Consider the following 20,511-nt stretch of genomic DNA (forward strand, 5'->3'; position numbering starts at 1 on the left):
GACATGATTTGGAAAGGCACACACCTGTCTATATAAGGTCCCACAGTTGACAATGCATGTGAGAGAAAAAAACCAAGCCATGAGGTCGAAGGAATTGTCCTTAGAGCTCAGAGACAGGATTGTGTTGAAGCACAGATCTGGAGAAGGGGACAAAAACATTTCTACTGTGAAGGTTCCCATGAACACAGTTGCCTCCATCATTTGAAAATGAAAGAAGTTTGGAATGATTGGTTACATCAATATTTGTCTTACATTAAATAAATCATAGTTTGAAAGAATAGCTGTGAAATAAATTGCATAAAGAAGGGACCAGGAAATCTGGTCACAATGCAGACAGTGGATGGATAACAGAATGGAGACAATATCAGGACAGAGAACCCATGTTAGCACCAGGTATAAATGGGGCTATAGAGGGGCGTTGGGATTGAGCTGGTACATACCGAAGCAGTGCCGTAGATTGGTTTAAGTGTCCAAGTGAACCAGAGAGGCCCTTTAGCACTTGATAGTTTTTCTGCTATGGTGTAGACTACAGTGCTGCTGACACGTGGGATGTTACATAACCAGTTCAGAGTGCCTTCCCATGCAAACCAGTGTTAGTTAACAATAACAGGTTAAGCTCAGTCCAAAAAGGAAACTGATGGTGGACAACACTCCTTGGCTGGAGAAATAACTTTTTTTCTTTGACAGTGACTGCCCCCACCTGGTAAGTATTGAAAAGTACCCCTCTCTGCATTCAAAACAAATACGACTTGTGTTGGCGCTTCTTCCCTCACCTCCTGGATTTTCAATGATTCTTATAATGTTTAACCTTGCTCAACTGGTAGCATCACATTTGCTAACGGTTTCCAATCGCATCAGCCCAGGGTGAAGAGTTAGTTTTATTATTTTGAACATGTGGGAGAATTGCTCACAGACAAAGTAAGCAATTCAGGCCCTCAAATGTTGAAAGCGTTTATTTGTTAACAATTGACTTTGCAATAACCATAATTAGGCATAGTATCAAACTGAATATAGAACAATAGTTGATAACAGGACAAAATGAAGGCTTGTGCTTTACAAAACCTTGGAAACAGAATTGAGGGCGGGGGCTGGGCAGTGGGTTATTGGAATGCTGCTTCATGTAGAAGTTGGTGTATTTTCAATTTTACAGCACTCTTCTTTCTATGGGGGAGCTTCCTAAGATACGGGAGCAAACTAAAGAAGAACATCTCATCCTCTATGTCCTCCAGTCCGTCCATCCCATCCATCTGCCACCTCCTCTTCCGGCTGGGCCCATTGGATCCCGACACAGTGTCAGGAGAGGAAGCATCCTCATCGTCTGCCTGGCCCCCCTCGATCTCATGGATAATGTAGGCTGATTTATCGTCCACACCTTCTGTGGCACTTTCCCTGTTCCTCTCCCTTTCCTCCTCCAAGTCATCTGTGGTGTCTCCTTGCAAGCCCTTGGGCTGGATGAAGGGGGTAAGGAAGGACATGCTTCTGCTGTGCATCCAGGTCTTCTTGTGAATGTCCAGCTCCCCAGATGCTCTCCTCTGCTGCTCAGCCCGCTTGAATTTGACAAAAGTGTCCCTCAGGTTCTTCCATTTATTCCGACAGTCATCCACTAAACACCCCAAATGACACGTAACACAAAAAGAAGAGGGGAGTGGGGTCAGGATATCTGCATCGAACACAAATAGAGCAATCTCAATCAGACCTATGGATAGTCTGATCATGATTAAAATACACACATGACATTTCTTGAATGTTATGTAAACATGTATTTATTCCTAATTTACCTTATTGCAGGGATCACATTGTTGTTTTATTTGAGGGATAACAATTTGCAGGTAGCTAACTAGCTAAGGATGTAGCTAGGTACGTAGCTACATAGGTGAGAGAAAGTTTGGTCAACAACAGTTCAAGTAGCTAGGTAGCGATAGTTAGCTAGTTGGCTAGCTTACTAGCTAACGTTAACTGGGTAGTTAGCAAGCTATTGCTAGCAGCAAGCTGACCTTACCAGGCATTTCCACTTGCAGACTTACAGCCCTCCATGCCCTTGCCTTTCTCTGTGAGTCCCTGTATGAGTTTAAAGTTACGTTATACAACTCAGGGTAATCCGAAACAGCCGAAATGATTCTGTCAGCCATTTGCATGTTAGCTTTCAAAGCACTCGCTGATGCTACTACTCGCTTTGAATTCAAAGACAGTGCGCATGCGTATCAAATGTTTTCCAAACGCTGATAGGTTAAACTTGAAACGCTTGCTTGCTGGCTAAAAGCCTTTACATGGTCTGTCTGATCTCTGCATTGGCTGTGCAGCATTTACGAAGATATGGCCTCTGCTGAAGTCAGAGCATTCACACTTCTTGCGTCCCGCTGGGCAGCCGTGAAGGAAGTTGACAAGGAAGTGAATTTGTGTTTATACAGGACCTCCCGCACTCACCTACCGTCAACCAATCATGTCAATGCAGAGCTATACGTAGCCCTCCACATTGTTACATCATTTGAGAGGCGCACAGCGATGCGGTACAGAGCTCAATTTGGCCTCTGCATTCCTCCAGAGGCTCTATAATTGCGTCACACCATCCATACGGTGCCTCCACCACATTTCAGATCAAGCATAAATTGACTAAATTAGCTACCACAATGCTTGAGACAGATGTAACTAACTAGCTAAAACAAATAGATTGTATTTATGAAAATCAAAACAGAACAATTCTAAAATGCAACGTTAAATGTTGCGAAAAATACAAAACAAACAAACATGCAGTAGCATTTGCAGCCGGATAAAAATGATGTAGTTCATGTTGTTTGATAAAGCTAACTGTTTTACGACAGGAAACACTACGACGAGGTGGCCGAGTGGTTAAGGCGATGGACTGCTAATCCATTGTGCTCTGCACGCGTGGGTTCGAATCCCATCCTCGTCGATTATTTTTTATCCCTTGTCAAAGTGTACAGTCATCAGTAATACACAGCAATTAAGTATGTTCTGTGCTATCCAGAATATTTTGTCGATATTTGCACGCATAATGTACAAAACACATTTAGTCAGAAATTCATTTAAATTGAAGGCATGCATGGAACATGTATACTGCATGTTTTTAATTAACATTTCAGAATGGTATTAATATAGTCAGATAAAGTGCAATACAGTAGAAATCACAGAGGAACACCAACAAATACACACAGCAATATAAATATTTGCTCTCTTAGTTTGTTAGCACAACAAGTGCAATGCCTACTATTGTTTTACTATTTTTCCTTTAGTTTATTTAGCTTTTTTTTTTACTTACATTTTTTTTGCATTGTTTGTTGAGTTGTAAGTAAGCATTTCACGGTAATTCAGGCATATGGCAAATAACATTTGATTTGTTTATTAGCCTAGTTCTTTTTCAGTGCTCATTATCATCTTGATAACCCATGTTGTGGGATCCTGTCGTTCTGTGCTCAGTGGCTTGAGAACCAGCTGGGACTCCTTGGGAGCATGTGGCACCATATTCACTGCTCATCCTCAAAGAAAGGTGACTTCTCTCCCTTCTTTTCTCATAGGAGCATTCGGTGTCTTTACTGCCTGTGTTCTAGAAGGGAACAAAACTAGCTTAAACATTTTTCAATTCGGTTCAGAAAAAGAGTTATGTTTGAGTGTGACTGCTAAATTATTAAAGTTAGTGTATGTTTAACCAAGAATTTGACTGAAGATTGGAAACAAATGCATATGTGGTCTACATTTCTGACTATGTTGTGCAGGCTTTATGTGTCGGTCCAGAAACTTTTCCTGACCACTTTACCTGACCAGAAAACAACTCCGGGGCTTAGTGCCTATCACCAGGTTGTACCTAGTCAACTCACATGGTCAGGAAAAACTCATGACTCTTATGTGATCAAGAAAGACTCCTGGCCGTATGTGTGTGTAATGTTTTATGTACCTTACCTTGTTATCACGCTGATGTTCATCTACAGCATACTGGTATTTGGCAGTGTTGAGACCAAGTAGACCAGCCAGTTTTTCCCCAAGAAAATCACAAGCTGAAGGAAAAAACATGTTATGTAAGACAATGCTTTCAAAAAAATTGTTTCAAGAGCACACATGAATGGAATGCAACTTACTGCGCAATGACTTCCTGCCCAGAGACAAAGTAAAAGCTCTCCATGGGAGTTTGGGCTAAAACACACACACAGATTAGTGCTGCATTCCAACTGTGCTCATGGACTAAACATTATTTATACTAAGAATCAAAATCTTAACTGTTTGAACACTTCCCTACCATGTCTTCAGGCTCCCTAAACACCTCCTCTTGTATTGTATCCTCCTCCTCACTGTCATCTTCCTCCAGAGTCTCACCGCTGGCGAAATGGATGACCCTCCTCTGCAGGGATAGTGAAAGACCTCTGAACTGTCTCTCCTGAATGTCAGGACCCCGAGAGACACACACTGTTAATAACCCCATATCCTCTCATACCTGTCCTGCATAAACAATTCAGAAAACATAAGGTCTGTGGTTGTGCTTGATAATGGTGTGTGTGCGTACTACATTAGCTTATGATAAGCAATTTCTACTGACGCCATCTATTTGCCAAGGGATAGTCTTAAAGGGCTATTAGTATGTTCCATACAGGAAGCAATCATAAAAGTAGCTCTGAATTGGGATACTGAAGACGTATTTATAAAGAAATGGCTGTAACCTTATGACAGGTAAGCCCTTTAGCCTACATATGAACAGCACTTACTTCCTTGAAACTGTCCCTCATTCTTCACACTGAATAAATGATTTTCCTTTCCTTGTGCTGCTGCCTGTAGAGCAAAAAAAATGTCTCAGCTCAGAGTACATACATTTCCTCCACTCTGATGGCACTGGAATGGTCAATCAAGGCAACAGAAAAAAAGCAAGATACTCGGTCCTACATTAGTTTGAAACCTGATACTCAACACACCAGAAACATGCTTACTGTGTTCACCAGTCAGAGACTGCGGTCATTGGATGACAGGCTACTAATTTCAGTTTTCTTGTAAGGCTGAGGGTTGGGCTTGTTCCACTGTGTAGAATTTCAAGGTTTATTGTTAACTGCTATATGCAGTGATGTTGTTCCTCTGGCTAATGATACTTGAGTGCAGCACACACACACACACCCTGTTCTTACATCAGAAAATAAGTGTTTGATTGCGACATAAAATAGTAACCCAAGGTTTCTTGACATTTTATTTTAAACATTTTCCATGAAGGGCACCATTAGATGAAGAGTAATGACCTTCAGGTTGACTTGTGTAAACATTGTTATGATACAGCAAACTGTTTTCATAAATGTGTTAATTAAAAATAAATCTAATTGGTCCTTAAATGTGAAAATGAATTGTTCCAATAATAAAAAGTAATTTCTGTGTGACTATTAAGATTTAAAGTGCAAAGGCATTATAATGTGCTTTGAGGTTGAACAGAAAGATTTCACAATTTTCTTAATTGATTGGCAAGTTACTATACCATACTGGAGGTTACGTTTTCCCCTATTGTACCTCCTCAGTAGATGCTAGCTGTCATTAACATATTTTCAAAAACAACTCTTAGGCAACTACAGCAAATCAGTACTCTAAAAACTACAGTAATATGTATATCATTGTCATTTACAGATAAAACAAACATTTGTAATTCATTTGATTAATTTACAGAATATAACAAAAGATATGGTAGGAGAAAATCCAAAGAAAAACCAAACTGATTTTTTTTTTGAGAGAGACCATCTTCTTAGAAATGCAAGAGAAAGGTCATATTGAATATTAGCTCCCTGGATGCAATTCCTATGGCTTCCACAGGGTGTCAGCAGTTTAAGTTCAAGGTTTCAGGCTTGTAACTAAAAACAAATGAGAAATATCAGTTTTAGAAGGACACGTCTTGGAAATTTGAGTTTGGGCGCACCATGAAGACATTACACACCTGCTAAAACCGGTTTCCTATTGAACACTTCTTTCCGAAATAAATATTATAGTTTGATTACTGAGGAGTAAATAGAAACGCATTTTGACTCGTTGAAACAAAGTTTAGGGGTAGATTTTCAGATTCTTTTCTCTGCAAGTTGAACGAGTGGATTACTCAAATCGATGGCGCCAACTAAACTGACTTTTTGGGATATAAAGAAGGATATCATTTACCAAAACGACACTACATGTTATAGCTGGGACCCTTTAGATGACAAATCAGAGGATGATTTTCAAAAAGTAAGATAATATTTAATCGTTATATGTGAACATATGAAACCTGTGCCGGTGGAAAAATATTTTGAATTGCGCGCCCTCCAGTTTCACCGGAAGTTGATCCTTTAGACCAGCAACCATGGCCACTAGTCAGAGTTTTTTTTAAAACACATTTCTGAGCATCAGGAAGACCTACATCACCTTCCATATGGCACAATGTTATGGAACGTTCAAAGGTTTCGTGTAAAACAGGCCTGCTCCTCTCTCATGTAGAGTCGTCATTATATTTAGAACATCGAGCTTTCCTGAGAACTTCCAAGATGATGTTCCATGTTCCTACTGAACAGCCAGCCTTGTTCAGGTTATTTTGACCCAATACATGCACCGCCTCAAGTCTCCAATAAAGAAGGGAATATTAAACAATGGTTATTATCATAAATACAGGCCATACCCAGCAATGACTAGCCTTGGGTATGAATAATGTGATCCTGTGTGTACAGTGTCCTTTCAGTTGCAAAAAAACTGTAATTCAATTAGAGAATCTCAGCGATTGAAAAATAAAATTGAAAACATACAAATGATTGGATAATCATCGTGGAGTGTTATAAGTTCTTACTATATTAATTGTCCGTTTCTTAAAGGACAGCAAAAAATAAATATCCAAAATCCCCAACAGGACTAGTGAGAACATATAAAGTCTGACCCAATAATATTTGATCATGAACATAAAAAAAATAGAAAACAACTATGTATAAAATGAACTACAACAGATGGTCATGCTACTGTAAATCACTGATCATAAAACACTACAGATAAAACAAACCAATGCATCAATAAATCCATGCAGTCATGTTTTTCTTGTCACCCCCCCCCCCCCCCCCCCCCAGTTTATGATATGACGCAGCCTGTATCTTTCTGAGGCTTCAAATCTGGTTCCTTCATTGGCTTAACCTCTTCTTCCTGCTTGGGTTTGGCCTGCAATCAAAATGGCCAGAGAAAAAATGTGAAACCATTTGTTCCAGAACCAGACAAGCAAATTAACAAAATCCTTTGTGTTTTTACATGATTATTATCAGTAACATGACAAAATATGTGAAGACAAAGCTATAGTAACCAAATTATATCTGTTGCAGTGCCAAATGTCTGAGCAGCATTACCTTCTCAGCTTTGGCCCCCTTGGTGAGGTCAAAAGTGGTGTAGACTTCAGGGGTGCACTGCTCGCTGACGGCTGGGAACTCAAAGGATATTGGCTCAGCCAGGCCATAGCTAGCCTTCAGCTCTAGCTGGGGCACCTCGGCTGGGACCTTGTGAAAGTATCTGGAGCAATGAAATTTGTATAAATGCTACAACTACTTACTGTTATTTACTATACACAAATAAATGTTATTCTGGATGTGTGTGTGACTCACATGAATCCATTTTCTCTCTCGCACTTTTGCAATGTATTTTTGATCAGGCCACCCAGCGTGGTGAAGAAGAGCTGCTCAGAGGGCTTGGCTGTGCTACCCGGCCCTTTGGTCTGACGGTACTCTTTGCACAGAGCCTCGGCTCTGGAGTAGCCTAAACACAGCAAGCATGCGGTATAAGTGTTTGCAATTGTTAAGATGAAGAGACATCTGTGTAGTGCTTCAAAAATGCAAAACACAATCTAGCACAGAAATACCAACACTTTTCTGCTTCTTGGAGAGATTTTATTGACTCGCCACACTTGTCGCTCGCGAGGAGAGTTTGTCCATGGTAGCAATATGCCTGGAAGTGACAAATAATAGCATCATTAGAATTAGTATCTTAGCATTTACAGAACAATCAAAAACAAACAAACTCAACTGTCTAGACTGCTCAAGGACATACATAGGCCATGTAGAAGTGCTGTTTCAGCTGGAGGTAATTCCTCCACTTACTGCTGCACTCTGGTTCCAGGGTGTTCAGTGTGTGGTCTGTGAAGACCGAGAGGATAACATTATTTTGAGTGACCAGCAGGACAAACAGAGGTTAGATCAAGACATTCCTATATAAGATCATTACAAAAAATGAAACAAAGTCAGGATGTGACAGGAAACCCCTAAATACTTACCAGCTTTCTGGTAGAAGTTTGCGGTCTCGAAGGCCAAGGCTGCAATGAGAGTGGCGTTATGCTTGAGTTCAATCGCTCTGGCAATCGTCACTGCAAACATCAAAAATTAAGTTAACAACTGCTGATATAATTTTACAGCATTATGATATCCTAGGTAAGTCCTGTTCTCACTCAGTGTAATCCCACATACACACTGCCATGAGATTGTCATAAGACTCCAGAGTTTTCTCTGCCAAGACACGTTGTCAGCTCCTGACCCTAATAATTATGCAGAGAAGTGGACTGAGTCCAGTGTAGCTACCTTCCTGTGCCTCTGCTTTGCACTGGACCATGTAGGTGTCCATGACTCTGGGGTCTAGGTCCCGGCCCTTCTCCGCTGGGGTGATGAGGCGGGGGATGTGGACCTCCTACAGGAGAGAGACCAGAGAGGAGGACGGGTCTGCTGCCAGACACAACCATGCACCAACAACCAGCAACTTGGGTTCAGGTTGATGATACTGTAATGTATTCACATTGTTCACCATGTGTTGAGGTTAATGTAAAGTGGGCAATATGGGAACCATAGTTGATGGGTTTATCAGTGTGTGTGTGTGTTTTTTTTTTTTTACTTGCTGATTATCTCACTATGCAAAGTGACTTTAGGTGTCTTGAAAAGCATTTAAAATAAAACAATATAATTATTGTCATTATACAGAGACAAAATAAGCTAATCACCTTGAGGTGCTTGAAAATCCCAGCAGCAAATTTCAGGCTCCTGTGGACATATTTTGCTTCTACCTCAGTTATACTGAAAAGGGGTGAAAATTAGAATGTTAATATGTTCCCTTTACAATATTGATATGTCAATGGAACAAGTGTGAAATGACATCAAGGTCATAAATGACCTTTCTTGCATAATGAGATATATTGTATGAGAATAAATTAGTAAAGTAGAAAATAAACATACTTTTCCTTTCCTGCAAGTCTTGAGGCAAACTTGGCGTGCCAAATTGCAACATTGAAGGCCATGGAGACCAGTTCAAAAACAGCATCTTGTTGGGCACTAAAGGGACAATGGGACAGGATGTTAATAACAATAATAGTATTGGAGAGAGACCGTGTATTTCAATAATGGACGGAAACATCTGTTTGAGGTGAGAGAACTAAATAAAATATTGAGCCTGAGTAATGAAGTAATAACACATTTATAAAATGTCAGCTGGAAATACAAAAGAACCAAGACAAGGCTATAGGTAGTTCTCAATTAAACGTCACAATACAGTGAAGAGCATTTGATTTAGTTGCTGGGTGGCAAGGAGAACCCCAGCATAGTCAGAACTACACATTTACAATTATTCTACATTTAGCTCTATCAGAGCATGCAACTGCCAGCTTTTCATGTTCAGTAAACATTAATTTATCTTGTAAACTTTGATTTGTGAGGATAGCCTATCCATTGCATTCGGAAAGTATTCAGACCCCTTGACTTTTTCCACTTTGTTACGTTAGTCTTATTCTAAAAAATGCTAAATTATTTTTTCCCCTCAATCTACACACAATACCTCATAATGACAAAACAAAAACAGGTTCAGACATTTTTGCAAATGTAATAAAAAAGTTAAATATCACATTTACATAAGAAGAACTCAGACCATTTACTCAGTACTTTGTTGAAGAACCTTCGGCAGCGATTAAAGCCGAGTCTTCTTGGGTATGACGCTACAAGCTTGACACACCTGTATTTGGGGAGTTTATCCTACTTTTCTCTGCAGATCCTCTCAAGCTCTGTCAGGTTGGATGGGGAAGGTCGCTGCACAGCTATTTTCAAGTCTCTCCAGAGATGTTAGATCAGGTTCAAATCAAGGCTCTGGCTGGGCCACTCAAGGACAATCAGAAACCCTGCGTTATCTTGGCTGTGTGCTTAGGGTTGTTGTCCTGTTGGAAGGTGAACCTATGCCCCAGTCTGAGGTTCTGAGCAGGTTTTCATCAAGGATCTCTCTGTACTTTGCTCTGTTCATCTTTCCCTCGATCCTGACTAGTCTCCCAGTTCCTGCCGCTGAAAAACATCCACACAGCATGATGTCACCACCATGCTACATTTTTTGGTACTCTTCCCCAGATCTGTGTCTCGACACAATCCTGTCTCTGAGCTCTACAGACAATTCTTCAACCTCATCGCTTGGTTTTTGCTCTGACATGCAGTGTCAACTGCGGAACCTTATATAGACTAGAGGTCGACCGATTAATCGGAATGGCCGATTAATTAGGGCCAATTTCAAGTTTTCATAAGAATCGGTAATCAATATTTTTGGACACCGATTTGTAGATTATTAGTACATTTTTTTTACACCTTTATTTAACTAGGCAAGTCAGTTAAGAACACATTCTTATTTTCAATGACGGCAGAGGAACGTTGGGTTAACTGCCTTGTTCAGGGGCAGAACGACAGATTTTTACCGTGTCAGCTCGGGGATTCGTTTTTGCAACCTTCCGGTTACTAGTCCAACGCTCTAACCACCTGCCTTACATTGCACTCCACGAGGAGCCTGCGTGGCAGGCTGACTACCTGTTACACGAGGGCGGCAAGAAGCCAAGGTATGTTGCTAGCTAGCATTAAACTTATTTTATAAAAAAAACAATCAATCTTAACATAATCACTAGTTAACTATACATGGTTGATGATATTACTAGTTTATCTAGCGTGTCTTGCAAATTGAACACTGCACCGTATTGTGGCGTTTTATTGATAACGACCTATTGTACTGTAACTAACACCTTGACTGACATTTACTGTATGTTGTATGTGTAGAGCGCTGACTGTGGGGCTGATGGGGGTAACTAACCACCTCTGTGAAACCACCTATGGGCTAGAAGGCTTTACCTTGGGGTGTTTCCTTGAAATAATCGATGCGGTGCCTGTTAATTTCTCATTGAATCACAGCCTACTTCGACAAATGGGTGAAGATTTAACAAGCACATTTGCGAAAAAAGCACTGTCGTTGCACCAATGTACCTAACCATAAACATCAATACCTTTTTTTAAAACCTGCATATTTAAACCTGCATATTTAGTTAATATTGCCTGCTAACATGAATTTCTTTTAACTAGGGAAATTGTTACTTCTCTTGCGTTCCTTGCAAGCAGTCAGGGTATATGCAGCAGTTTGGGCTGCGTGGCTCATTGCGAACTGTGGGAAGTCCATTTACTCCTAACAAAGGCCGTAATTTTGACTGGTACTGTATATCGTGAGGCTACACTGATGGATCTGAAATTACTTGATCATTTGATGTTTACTGACCATGAAAAGCATGCAGTTACTTGTTGTATAACTCTGATGACAGAGCAAAATTTGCACAGTTGTTTTGCATGGAATAATCAGAAATGTGTAGTTCTGACTATGCTCTTCAAGAGGTAATATTACAACAAAATAGTGAATTTTTTTTTAACAATCCCTTAAATGACACGCAGTTGTCAATGTTTTTAGCAGAGCTGGGAGTCTCCTTTCCCCGCAGCAGGCAAATTGAACACTCTGCACCGTATTGTGGCGTTTTGTTGATAACGACCTATTGTACTGTAACTAACACCTTGACTGACATTTACTGTATGTTGTATGTGTAGAGCGCTGACTGTGGGGCTGATGGGGGTAACTAACCACCTCTGTGAAACCACCTATGGGCTAGAAGGCTTTACCTTGGGGTGTTTCCTTGCAAAGTGTCAGTCCACTTGAAATTCTGCATGAACCGAAGCTTGTTCTCTTGTTTGGTGCCATCCAGAGATGCAATGAATCCTATGTCATGTCAAGCAATCAAAAGACCAGAAACAGATTATTAATAGAAAAAAAAGGAATAGTGATGCATGATGAGCAGCGTGTAGAGAGACCATACAAAAACACTATAAAAAACAGTGAGCACTGTTAAAGACAGAGTAGAAAAGGCATAAACAAACAGCACAAGTTCACCTTGTAAGAGTGAGAAATAAGTATCTGTGGCATTTTTCATGATCTCGGGATCGCAGGTGGTATCTGTGAACATCTCCAAGAGTCTAGCCCTCGATGTCCTCAAGTCACTATTGAGGAGAGAAATATAAACGGTCAAGCAATTGTGTGTTCTCAACTGACCCTTCGCTAAGCCCCGCAGCAGAATTTTGGGCAACCAATCACAGTGCTCCAATGGATAGCAACTGTTGTCGAGTCAGACACCTTGGATGCGCTCATGTTTAAATCGCATGAAAGCCAGTGAGGGGTATGGCAAAACCGGAGAGTTTTCTTTAAAAATAAATGTTTAAATGGCTAAATAGTTGAACAGTGCACCAGGAGTACTTGCTACTCTGATTCCTGAAATGCAGAGCCTGTGGTTGGAGTATTTTTTTTATCCAAAATTATACTTGTTACATTGTTTGCCACCTCAGCTGGTTAGCTAGCTGTCTCATTGACTGCCAAACATTGCTAATGCTAGCTGGAGAACCACTTACTATAACTTGTTTTCTCAAAATGTATGTTAGCTAGCTAAGTTAAATGTTATGAATACAACTCCCATGTTGTCGACATCATAATACAATTTGAGAGCACTAGTTAGCTCCAAAAGTGGTGTCATGACGTGGCTTTCTTTGGGTATAGCGAGTACCATCCCCCTCTCTCTCACACCACCTCTCTCTTCCCCCTACACCCAGGCTCTGTTATCTCAGGTCGTAAATTCCTGGAGGAGACCCTCTTCCCTCCCGGCCATGCAGTATAGAGAGAGAGGGTTCACAGTAGAACAAAGGAACTTCTTCTACCTCACAGAACTTGAGAACTGAACAAAATCCATGTTTTGGAGAATATGTAAACGGTCGGTGGAGAATCCAGCTACAACCTGTCCATTTTGTCAAATGTTTGTGACCTCATGATAGACGGGGCGGCAGGGTAGCCTAGTGGTTAGAGTGTTGGACTAGTAACCGGAAAGTTGTAAGTTCAAACCCCCGAGCTGACAAGGTACAAATCTGTCGTTCTGCCCCTGAACAGGCAGTTAACCCACTGTTCCTAGGCCGTCATTGAAAATAAGAATTTGTTCTTAACTGACTTGCCTAGTTAAATAAAGGTAAAATAAAATAAAAAAATAGACAATACAGCCACAATACCATAACTCTGTTTATGCAAGAGTCTCCGTTATGAGATTTGCATCTAATTATTGTATAAAATGAATGAGTAAAGATTAAACTATTTGCGAAATGATGTAATGTGATTTTAAACTGTTTAATGAAAGAGTTACATTTGAAAGGGAATTGGATTCCAAGTCATTGGCCCGCCCCATGAAAACAGACATTGATCTGGCGTCATGGGACAGCCCATTTCTGCTGTTCCGAATATAAACCCCACCTGGAGAAGCCCGTTTCAGACCAAGCGTACCTCGATTACCGAGAGGGCTAAGGTTTGAGTAGAGACCATGCATTCCCTCGGTTTTTGAATTCCTAACCAAACCACGTGGAACATTGGCTACACTGGTGGGAATGGTTCAACTCTGAGACTATCATTCCCGACAGAATAAGAACAAATCTTCGATACGAATTACTAGTCTGCAGCTAGAATTTTTGCTGACTGAATGCGAAGACCGACAAAACATCTATACTATAGGAACATTTCTGAATGGACTCTGAAGTATCCAAAAGACTTCATGGGAGAGAGAAGTTCAGATTAACTTTCCAACAGAAAGAAGGATGATTCCAACAGAGATCATGAAGACACACTGAGTGTAAATATATAATTTATTGATTGCAATTATTCCCGAATGAGTGAGCGTTCATGTGCAAAGGATTAGCATTTCAATTACAATTATCAACTGTGTAGTGTCTTTTGTCTTTCGCGCCCTTCTCAGCCGCTTTGTCTACCAAGCGTCATATCAGTTTAGCCCACTAGGGCACATCCCCTATCATTTCCTTGTAACCATATCTACTTTGTTTGCTTGTTTATGCATTTCTGTGATTATTTAGTTAGTTAGTAAATAAATGATTAAGACAATTGATGTATGGATGATTCATAGTGAAGGCTGGGTTCGTGCAGATAACCAACAATTTACGACGTTTGGAATTAGACTAACGTGAGGTAAATAATAATTAATTAATTAGAAGACTAATTGATCAGATATTAAAATATCTAAAAGGTTATATTAGGAAAATTATAACTAATCTGAAGATTTTCCTTGGTGCCCCGACTTCCTAATTAATTACATTTACATGATTAGTTTAATCACGTAACAATAATTACAGAAAATTGATTTGATAAAAATAACAGTCTTCACTTTAATGATGCCAAAGACACGACAGTGGCTAGCTTTGACTGTATGCTGACAGTGAATTCAGAGCAATGGCTAGCTACTAGAAGGCGACCGATTAATTGGCATGGCCGATTTCAAGTTTTCATAACAATCAGTAATCAGCATTTTTGGAAGCCGATTATGGCCGATTACATTGCAATCCACAAGGAGACGGCGTGGCAGGCTGACCACCTATTACACGAGTGCAGCAAGGAGATAATGATGAAACGTGTTCAATTTGGTTTAAATAATGCAACAAAAAAAAAAGTGTTGGAGAAGTAAAAGTGCAATATGTGCCATGTAAGAAAGCTAAAGTTTAAGTTCCTTGCTCAGAACATAAGAACATATGAAAGCTGGTGGTTCCTTTTAACATGAGTCTTCAATATTCCCAGGTAAGAAGATTTAGGTTGTAGTTATTATAGGAATAATCTGACTATTTATCTCTATACCATTTGTATTTTATATACCTTTGACTATTGGATGTTCTTAAAAGCACTTTAGTATTGCCAGTGTAACAGTATAGCTTCCGTACCTCTCCTCGCTACGACCTGGGCTCGAACCAGGAACACAACGACAACAGCCACCCTCGAAGCAGTGTTACCCATGCAGAGCAAGGGGAACAACTACTCCAAGTCTCAGAGCGAGTGACGTTTGAAACGCTATTAGTGCGCACCCTGCTAACTAGCTAGCCATTTCACATCACATCGTTACACCAGCCTAATCTCAGGAGTTGATAGGCTTGAAGTTAAACAGAAGTGCTGCTGGCAAAATGCACCAAAAGTGCTGTTTGAATGAATGCTTACGAGCCTGCTGGTGCCTACCATCGCTCAGTCAGACTGCTCTACCAAATCATAGACTTAATTATAACATAATAACACACAGAAATGCGAGCCTTAGGTCATTAATATGGTCGAATCCGGAAACTATCATCAATCATTTTGCACGCCCAATTTTTCAGTTTTTGATTTGTTAAAACAGTTTGAAATATCCAATAAATCTCGTTCCACTTCATGATTGTGTCCCACTTGTTGTTGATTCTTCACAAAAAAATACAGTTTTATATCTTTATGTTTGAAGCCTGAAATGTGGCAAAAGGTCGCAAAGTTCAAGGGGGCCGAATACTTTCGCAAGGCACTGTATGTAAATATATATATATAAATATATATATTTAAATATATATATATATATATATTTAAATATATATATATATATATATATATATATATATATATATATATATTTAAATATATATATATATATATATATATATATATATTTATATATTTATTTATATATATATTTATATATATATATATTTTATATATATATAATATAATATATATATAAATATATTTATATATATATAAATATATATATATATAATATATATAAATATATAAATATATATATATATAAATATATATATAAATAAATATATAAATATATATTTATATATATATAAATATATATAAATATATATATTATATATAAATATATATATAAATATATTTATATATATATAAATATATTTATATATATATTATATTATATATATATAAAATATATATATATATATATATATATATATTATATATAAATATATATATAAATATATTTATATATATATTATATTATATATATATATAAATATATTTATATATATATATATATATAAATATATTTATATATATATAAATAAATATATATATATAAATATATTTATATATATATATATATATAAATATATTTATATATATATTATATATATATAAATAAATATATATATATATATATATATATATATATATATATATATATATATATATATATAAATATATTTATATATATATATATATATATAAATATATATATATATATATATAAGAAAATAAAAAAATACATTTAAAATAAATAAAAACAAAATCTGCTTTTTTTGGTCCTCCAATAATCGGTACTGAAAAATCATAATTGGTCGACCTCTACTAGCTCCACTTAAGTGATAATGCCAGAGAAGCCGTTGCTTGGAGGATATATTGGCACGGGTGTTGTTAGGCTCGAGGCGAAGTTGAGGGCCGACAAACCGTGCCAATATATCCTCCAAACACCGGCTTCGAGGGCATTATCACTTATATTCAAAATAATAATGATTGATATATTTTCTATTAAAAACGTTATTTTTATGAATGTATTCATACTATTTCATCCTTCCACAAGATATACAGTACCAGTCAAAAGTTTGTACACCTACTCAGTCAAGGGTTGTTGTTAATTTTTACTATTTTCTACATTGTAGAATAGGGGCATCTTCTGTATACCACCCCTACCTTATCACAACACAACTGATTGGCTCAAACGCATTAAGGACAGACAACAAGGCACACATGTTAATTGACATGCATTCCAGGTCACTACCTCATGAAGCTGGTTGAGAGAATGCCAAGAGTGTGCAAAGATGTCATCAAGGCAAAGTGTGGCTACTTTGAAGAATCTCAAATATAAAATATATTTTGATTTGTTTAAACACTTTTTTGGTTACTACATGATTCCATGTGTTATTTCATAGTTTTGATGTCTTCACTATTATTCTACAATACAGAAAATAGTACAAATTTAAAAAACAACCTTGAATGAGTAGGTGTGTCCAAACTTTTAACTGGTACTGTAGTCCCGACACAAATCTAGGGATGCTACCCAAGCCGGCTGGTAGTTTGTTCAATCGATTCCATTGCCAGAGACGTGACCCAATCGTTCAGTCTTTTTGTTCTGTATCTATGGACGTGACCCAGTTGTTCATTCTAAATTATCCATTGCCATACTGGCTGCTAACGTTCTTATCCCTTGCTTGCTAGCTAGCCAACTATGGCTAACTTACAGTCACATCAAACAGTGCAGCCAGAACAACAACAAAGTAGCTGCATTTGCATGAGCAGTTTTCAAGTGACATTTATTTGGATACATCCATAACAATGAGCTAATGATGCGCGACTTCCCCGGCATATAAAATGTGCTCTCTCGTCCGGACACTTTTGTTCGAGAGCTAAACTACAAAAAAAAAAAAACATGAGCTGGCGCACACCCAGAAAATAGTTTGTGTGGAGGTGGTGACTAACGGCAAATAAACTATAAACTATCAAAATAAAGAAAGTCGCACACCCCATGTGTAATCTCCCAGCAATTTAATGGGTATTTACAGAGAGCTAGCCTACAACACAGCTAACACAATCACTTCAAACTAAAGCTGGAAAGACTTTAAACTACCTGCACTTCGTTTCATTTTACCTGTTTTCTATTGATAGTTATTTGTATGTACCCATAAAATTATGATGATTCATGGTTTCGACTGGCTGACTAAAGCTGCCTACCTGTCTGTCGGTCTGTCTCCTCCCGACACGTTCATTACTACGGGACAGCTGGAGATCGAATTTGAATATTGAAACGTGTAAATGTCGACAGACAGCAAGGTTTGTACAAACCTCCGCTGTTGAAAACTAAATGTTAGTCTAAAATAAATGTAAGATAATGTCTAGAGGCTTTTTATAATGGAGATCAAGTTTATAAATTGCCTGGCTGGGCTGATGAGACAGTGGATTGCAGTGTCAGATGGAACAGAGTAAATAGGCAATTTAAAGTAAAAAATGTAGCCGGTGGTAACTTGTGGAATAGACACCTGCTGGAATGCGTTTTTAACCAAATCAGCATTGAGGATTAGACCCACCTGTTGTATAATACAAACATAATTTTACCAGGTTCCCGTGAACCACTTGTAATACCAGTCCACCACAACATACCCAAATGTTTCCTGATTAGTAAGGGGTAGTCCGAGTTCAATTTCATTGTGTATTAGAAATACAGTTTGAGATCATTGTCAGGGGATTTCGCCAGCGGTTGACTCAGGAATAGAGAGAAATAGTAATGGCATCTTTTTGTGGGCACTAAACTCCGCCATGGCTCGTTGGACAATGCCTATTTGGAAATTAATGCTTTTGGGGTTTTGGATAAACGCAGAAAATAAGGTCTGTGCTAAACACAGGCTTAGGAGATCTTATACGTGATGTTCTATGAGAAAATCTAAATCAGCTAAGAATTTAAGTAATAAAAAAAAAGCACAAAGGCTTCATAATTCATAAAGGCCAGGTTAACTGACTGATATTATCTCATAGGACAAAAAGTATAAGATCTCCTAAGCCTGTGTTAACCTCACTTATTTTCTGCATTTATCCCAAAACCCGAGTCCACCTTGGGATAGTCTGAACGAACCTGAGCAAACTAATTTCCTGCAAGCTGGCAAGCTCTATTGGGCTTCCTGGGAAAAATGTTGTAAGAGTAACCGAGGGGGGCAGGGCATAGCGAAGGGTCAATTGTCATTGAATGGATATCAATTGCAAAGTGTACACATGTACATACTTGCATATCTTATTTGCTGATGGGCTACCAGCAACTCCATAGAAGTTGAAGGAAACAGGTGCAGTTGCTTTCAATGGGTTTCGGTGGAACCAATGAGTCATTCTGTGGCTTGGATGGTAAAAGCTGGATGTCTGATAGATGAAGCAAAGGGAAAGGGACATCAATTAACAATATTCAAACATACATAATTGCATATAAATTGGCCTGATTTGATATGATAGTAAACGTATCTTACTTGTTGGCTGTGGCTTGATGACAACAATCAATGACGGTCTTGCCTTGACGTGTACACTGATGGCCTAGCAGCTAGCACAACTGCTTGGCTAAGCTTAGCTAGCTTCTCACTATGTAGGCTAGACGGGTGGGCATATTGCTAGAAGACGTATTGTAAACCTCTTCCATACTACATTGTTCGTATAATGTTACTAGATAGCTACCAACTCAACTAAATAGACGTGAATATTACTAAGGAGCTAGTCTGTAACCTAAACTAAATTATGGGGGGGGGGGGGATTAGTCGGATTCCGTTGGTTTACTCTAGGAATCAAACAGAACGAGACGAGGACAGTCTTTACTGAAAATGTCCCATAGAAACTCTCGTTTTCGTTGCAAACGTTCCACGTTTGGAGTAAACGGTTCCGTTTGCAAAGACGTTTTGCAACGGAATACGACTAATGAATACCCACCCAAATGTGACAGCAGCAACTCCCAACTAGCTAGCTAATGTACTGTAGCTAACGTTAGCGACCTAGCTTTCGAATTACCTAATGGACAAATACGAAAATCTATAAACACAAGTCTAGTTTGTACAATATTATGGAAGTGATATTTACGAACCTTGGATCTGACAATCTGAAGATGCACTTCCGGAAATAAAGGCACAGAATGGATCTTGACCAGTGGAAAAAGCGTATTGAGTCATGTGACCACTTGCTGCTTCTTGGGACAGGTCTAGTATCCGCTTTTCTGCTTTAACTGTAATGTTAATACATTTTAATAAAAATTGTATAACTGATCACAGACCAGTTAAAACTATTGACTACCAAATAAACCCACTGATTGGAGTGCTTTGGGCATTTAATTTCCTCACATGAACATATCACATTCATAACCAGCCCATTTACAAACCATCACTTCTGAAGATTGGCATCACAGCCTACATTTTGTCTTACCATCTCATACTGTAGTTACATTTCTTTGGAGAATAAAAACCCACACTAGAGCAAATAGACAGATATGCTATCCAAATGCTTATGTATGAGTATTGTAATTTAAAGTAAAACATGGGCAGAAACACTATTTCAAGCCTTTGTCTGAACATAATTCACAAATCCAATTAACATTTCCCAATAGGAATATTGCCACGTTCACGTGCAAGTCGGAACTAGGAAACTCAGAAATGGCCAACTTGCTACCTGGTTGTAGTTATACGGGTGCCACGTTCAACCAGTTAGCAAGTCGGACATTTCAGAGTTTCCTAGTTCCGACTAGCATGTGAATGCGTAATTTGGATCAGTTAACCAACATGAAACAGTTTTAACAAAAATATCTGCAAAAGATTGTGCTTTAGAATAAAAGGTGGGGGAGTATCAATATAA

At 38.5% G+C, this 20,511-nt stretch overlaps 3 protein-coding genes and 1 non-coding gene across 13 annotated transcripts; 1 reads left to right on the top strand and 3 right to left on the bottom strand.

The window, feature by feature from the left end:
* Nucleotides 1–937: 937 nt before the first annotated feature.
* On the bottom strand, nucleotides 938–2,442 carry LOC110522295 (uncharacterized). Of its 2 annotated transcripts, none has more exons than XM_021600566.3 (2): nucleotides 2,000–2,442; nucleotides 938–1,603 (listed from the first exon to the last, which is right to left on the bottom strand). In XM_021600566.3, the coding sequence occupies exons 1-2, from the start codon at nucleotides 2,133–2,135 to the stop codon at nucleotides 1,101–1,103; spliced, it is 639 nt and encodes a 212-aa protein (XP_021456241.1). In that variant the 5' UTR covers nucleotides 2,136–2,442; the 3' UTR covers nucleotides 938–1,100. The 2 variants fall into 2 exon arrangements, with proteins under 2 accessions (XP_021456241.1, XP_036831769.1); XM_036975874.2 differs by having other exon boundaries at nucleotides 938–1,660; nucleotides 2,000–2,390.
* A 387-nt stretch (nucleotides 2,443–2,829) lies between these two features.
* trnas-gcu (transfer RNA serine (anticodon GCU)) lies at nucleotides 2,830–2,911 on the top strand. Its single transcript has one exon. It is a non-coding gene; the product is annotated as a tRNA-Ser (tRNA).
* A 160-nt stretch (nucleotides 2,912–3,071) lies between these two features.
* Nucleotides 3,072–5,095, bottom strand: LOC110522296 (protein FAM177A1). 4 transcript variants are annotated; one of them, XM_021600571.3, is made up of 6 exons: nucleotides 4,932–5,095; nucleotides 4,713–4,776; nucleotides 4,250–4,351; nucleotides 4,092–4,146; nucleotides 3,916–4,010; nucleotides 3,072–3,562 (listed from the first exon to the last, which is right to left on the bottom strand). In XM_021600571.3, the coding sequence occupies exons 2-6, from the start codon at nucleotides 4,731–4,733 to the stop codon at nucleotides 3,377–3,379; spliced, it is 459 nt and encodes a 152-aa protein (XP_021456246.3). In that variant the 5' UTR covers nucleotides 4,734–4,776; nucleotides 4,932–5,095; the 3' UTR covers nucleotides 3,072–3,376. The 4 variants fall into 4 exon arrangements, with proteins under 4 accessions (XP_021456246.3, XP_021456244.3, XP_021456243.3 ...); XM_021600569.3 differs by having other exon boundaries at nucleotides 4,250–4,387; nucleotides 4,932–5,093; XM_021600568.3 differs by having other exon boundaries at nucleotides 4,250–4,387; nucleotides 4,917–4,989.
* A 73-nt stretch (nucleotides 5,096–5,168) lies between these two features.
* Nucleotides 5,169–19,855, bottom strand: LOC110521057 (BRO1 domain-containing protein BROX). 6 transcript variants are annotated; one of them, XM_090232911.1, is made up of 14 exons: nucleotides 19,149–19,759; nucleotides 18,914–19,044; nucleotides 12,181–12,287; nucleotides 11,913–12,009; nucleotides 9,958–10,277; nucleotides 9,189–9,284; nucleotides 8,957–9,029; nucleotides 8,544–8,649; nucleotides 8,243–8,332; nucleotides 8,020–8,105; nucleotides 7,836–7,917; nucleotides 7,578–7,728; nucleotides 7,326–7,485; nucleotides 5,169–7,143 (listed from the first exon to the last, which is right to left on the bottom strand). In XM_090232911.1, exons 6-14 carry the CDS (start codon nucleotides 9,248–9,250, stop codon nucleotides 7,057–7,059), a joined length of 897 nt encoding a protein of 298 aa, XP_090089037.1. In that variant the 5' UTR covers nucleotides 9,251–9,284; nucleotides 9,958–10,277; nucleotides 11,913–12,009; nucleotides 12,181–12,287; nucleotides 18,914–19,044; nucleotides 19,149–19,759; the 3' UTR covers nucleotides 5,169–7,056. The 6 variants fall into 6 exon arrangements, with proteins under 6 accessions (XP_090089037.1, XP_036831765.2, XP_090089036.1 ...); XM_036975870.2 differs by lacking the exon at nucleotides 9,958–10,277 and having other exon boundaries at nucleotides 19,751–19,855; XM_090232910.1 differs by lacking the exon at nucleotides 9,958–10,277 and having other exon boundaries at nucleotides 8,243–8,281; nucleotides 19,751–19,852.
* Nucleotides 19,856–20,511: the final 656 nt, after the last annotated feature.

This window comes from Oncorhynchus mykiss, chromosome 4, assembly GCF_057628025.1.
Source record: "Oncorhynchus mykiss isolate SJ-2025 chromosome 4, ASM5762802v1, whole genome shotgun sequence".
Lineage (NCBI taxonomy): Eukaryota > Metazoa > Chordata > Actinopteri > Salmoniformes > Salmonidae > Oncorhynchus > Oncorhynchus mykiss.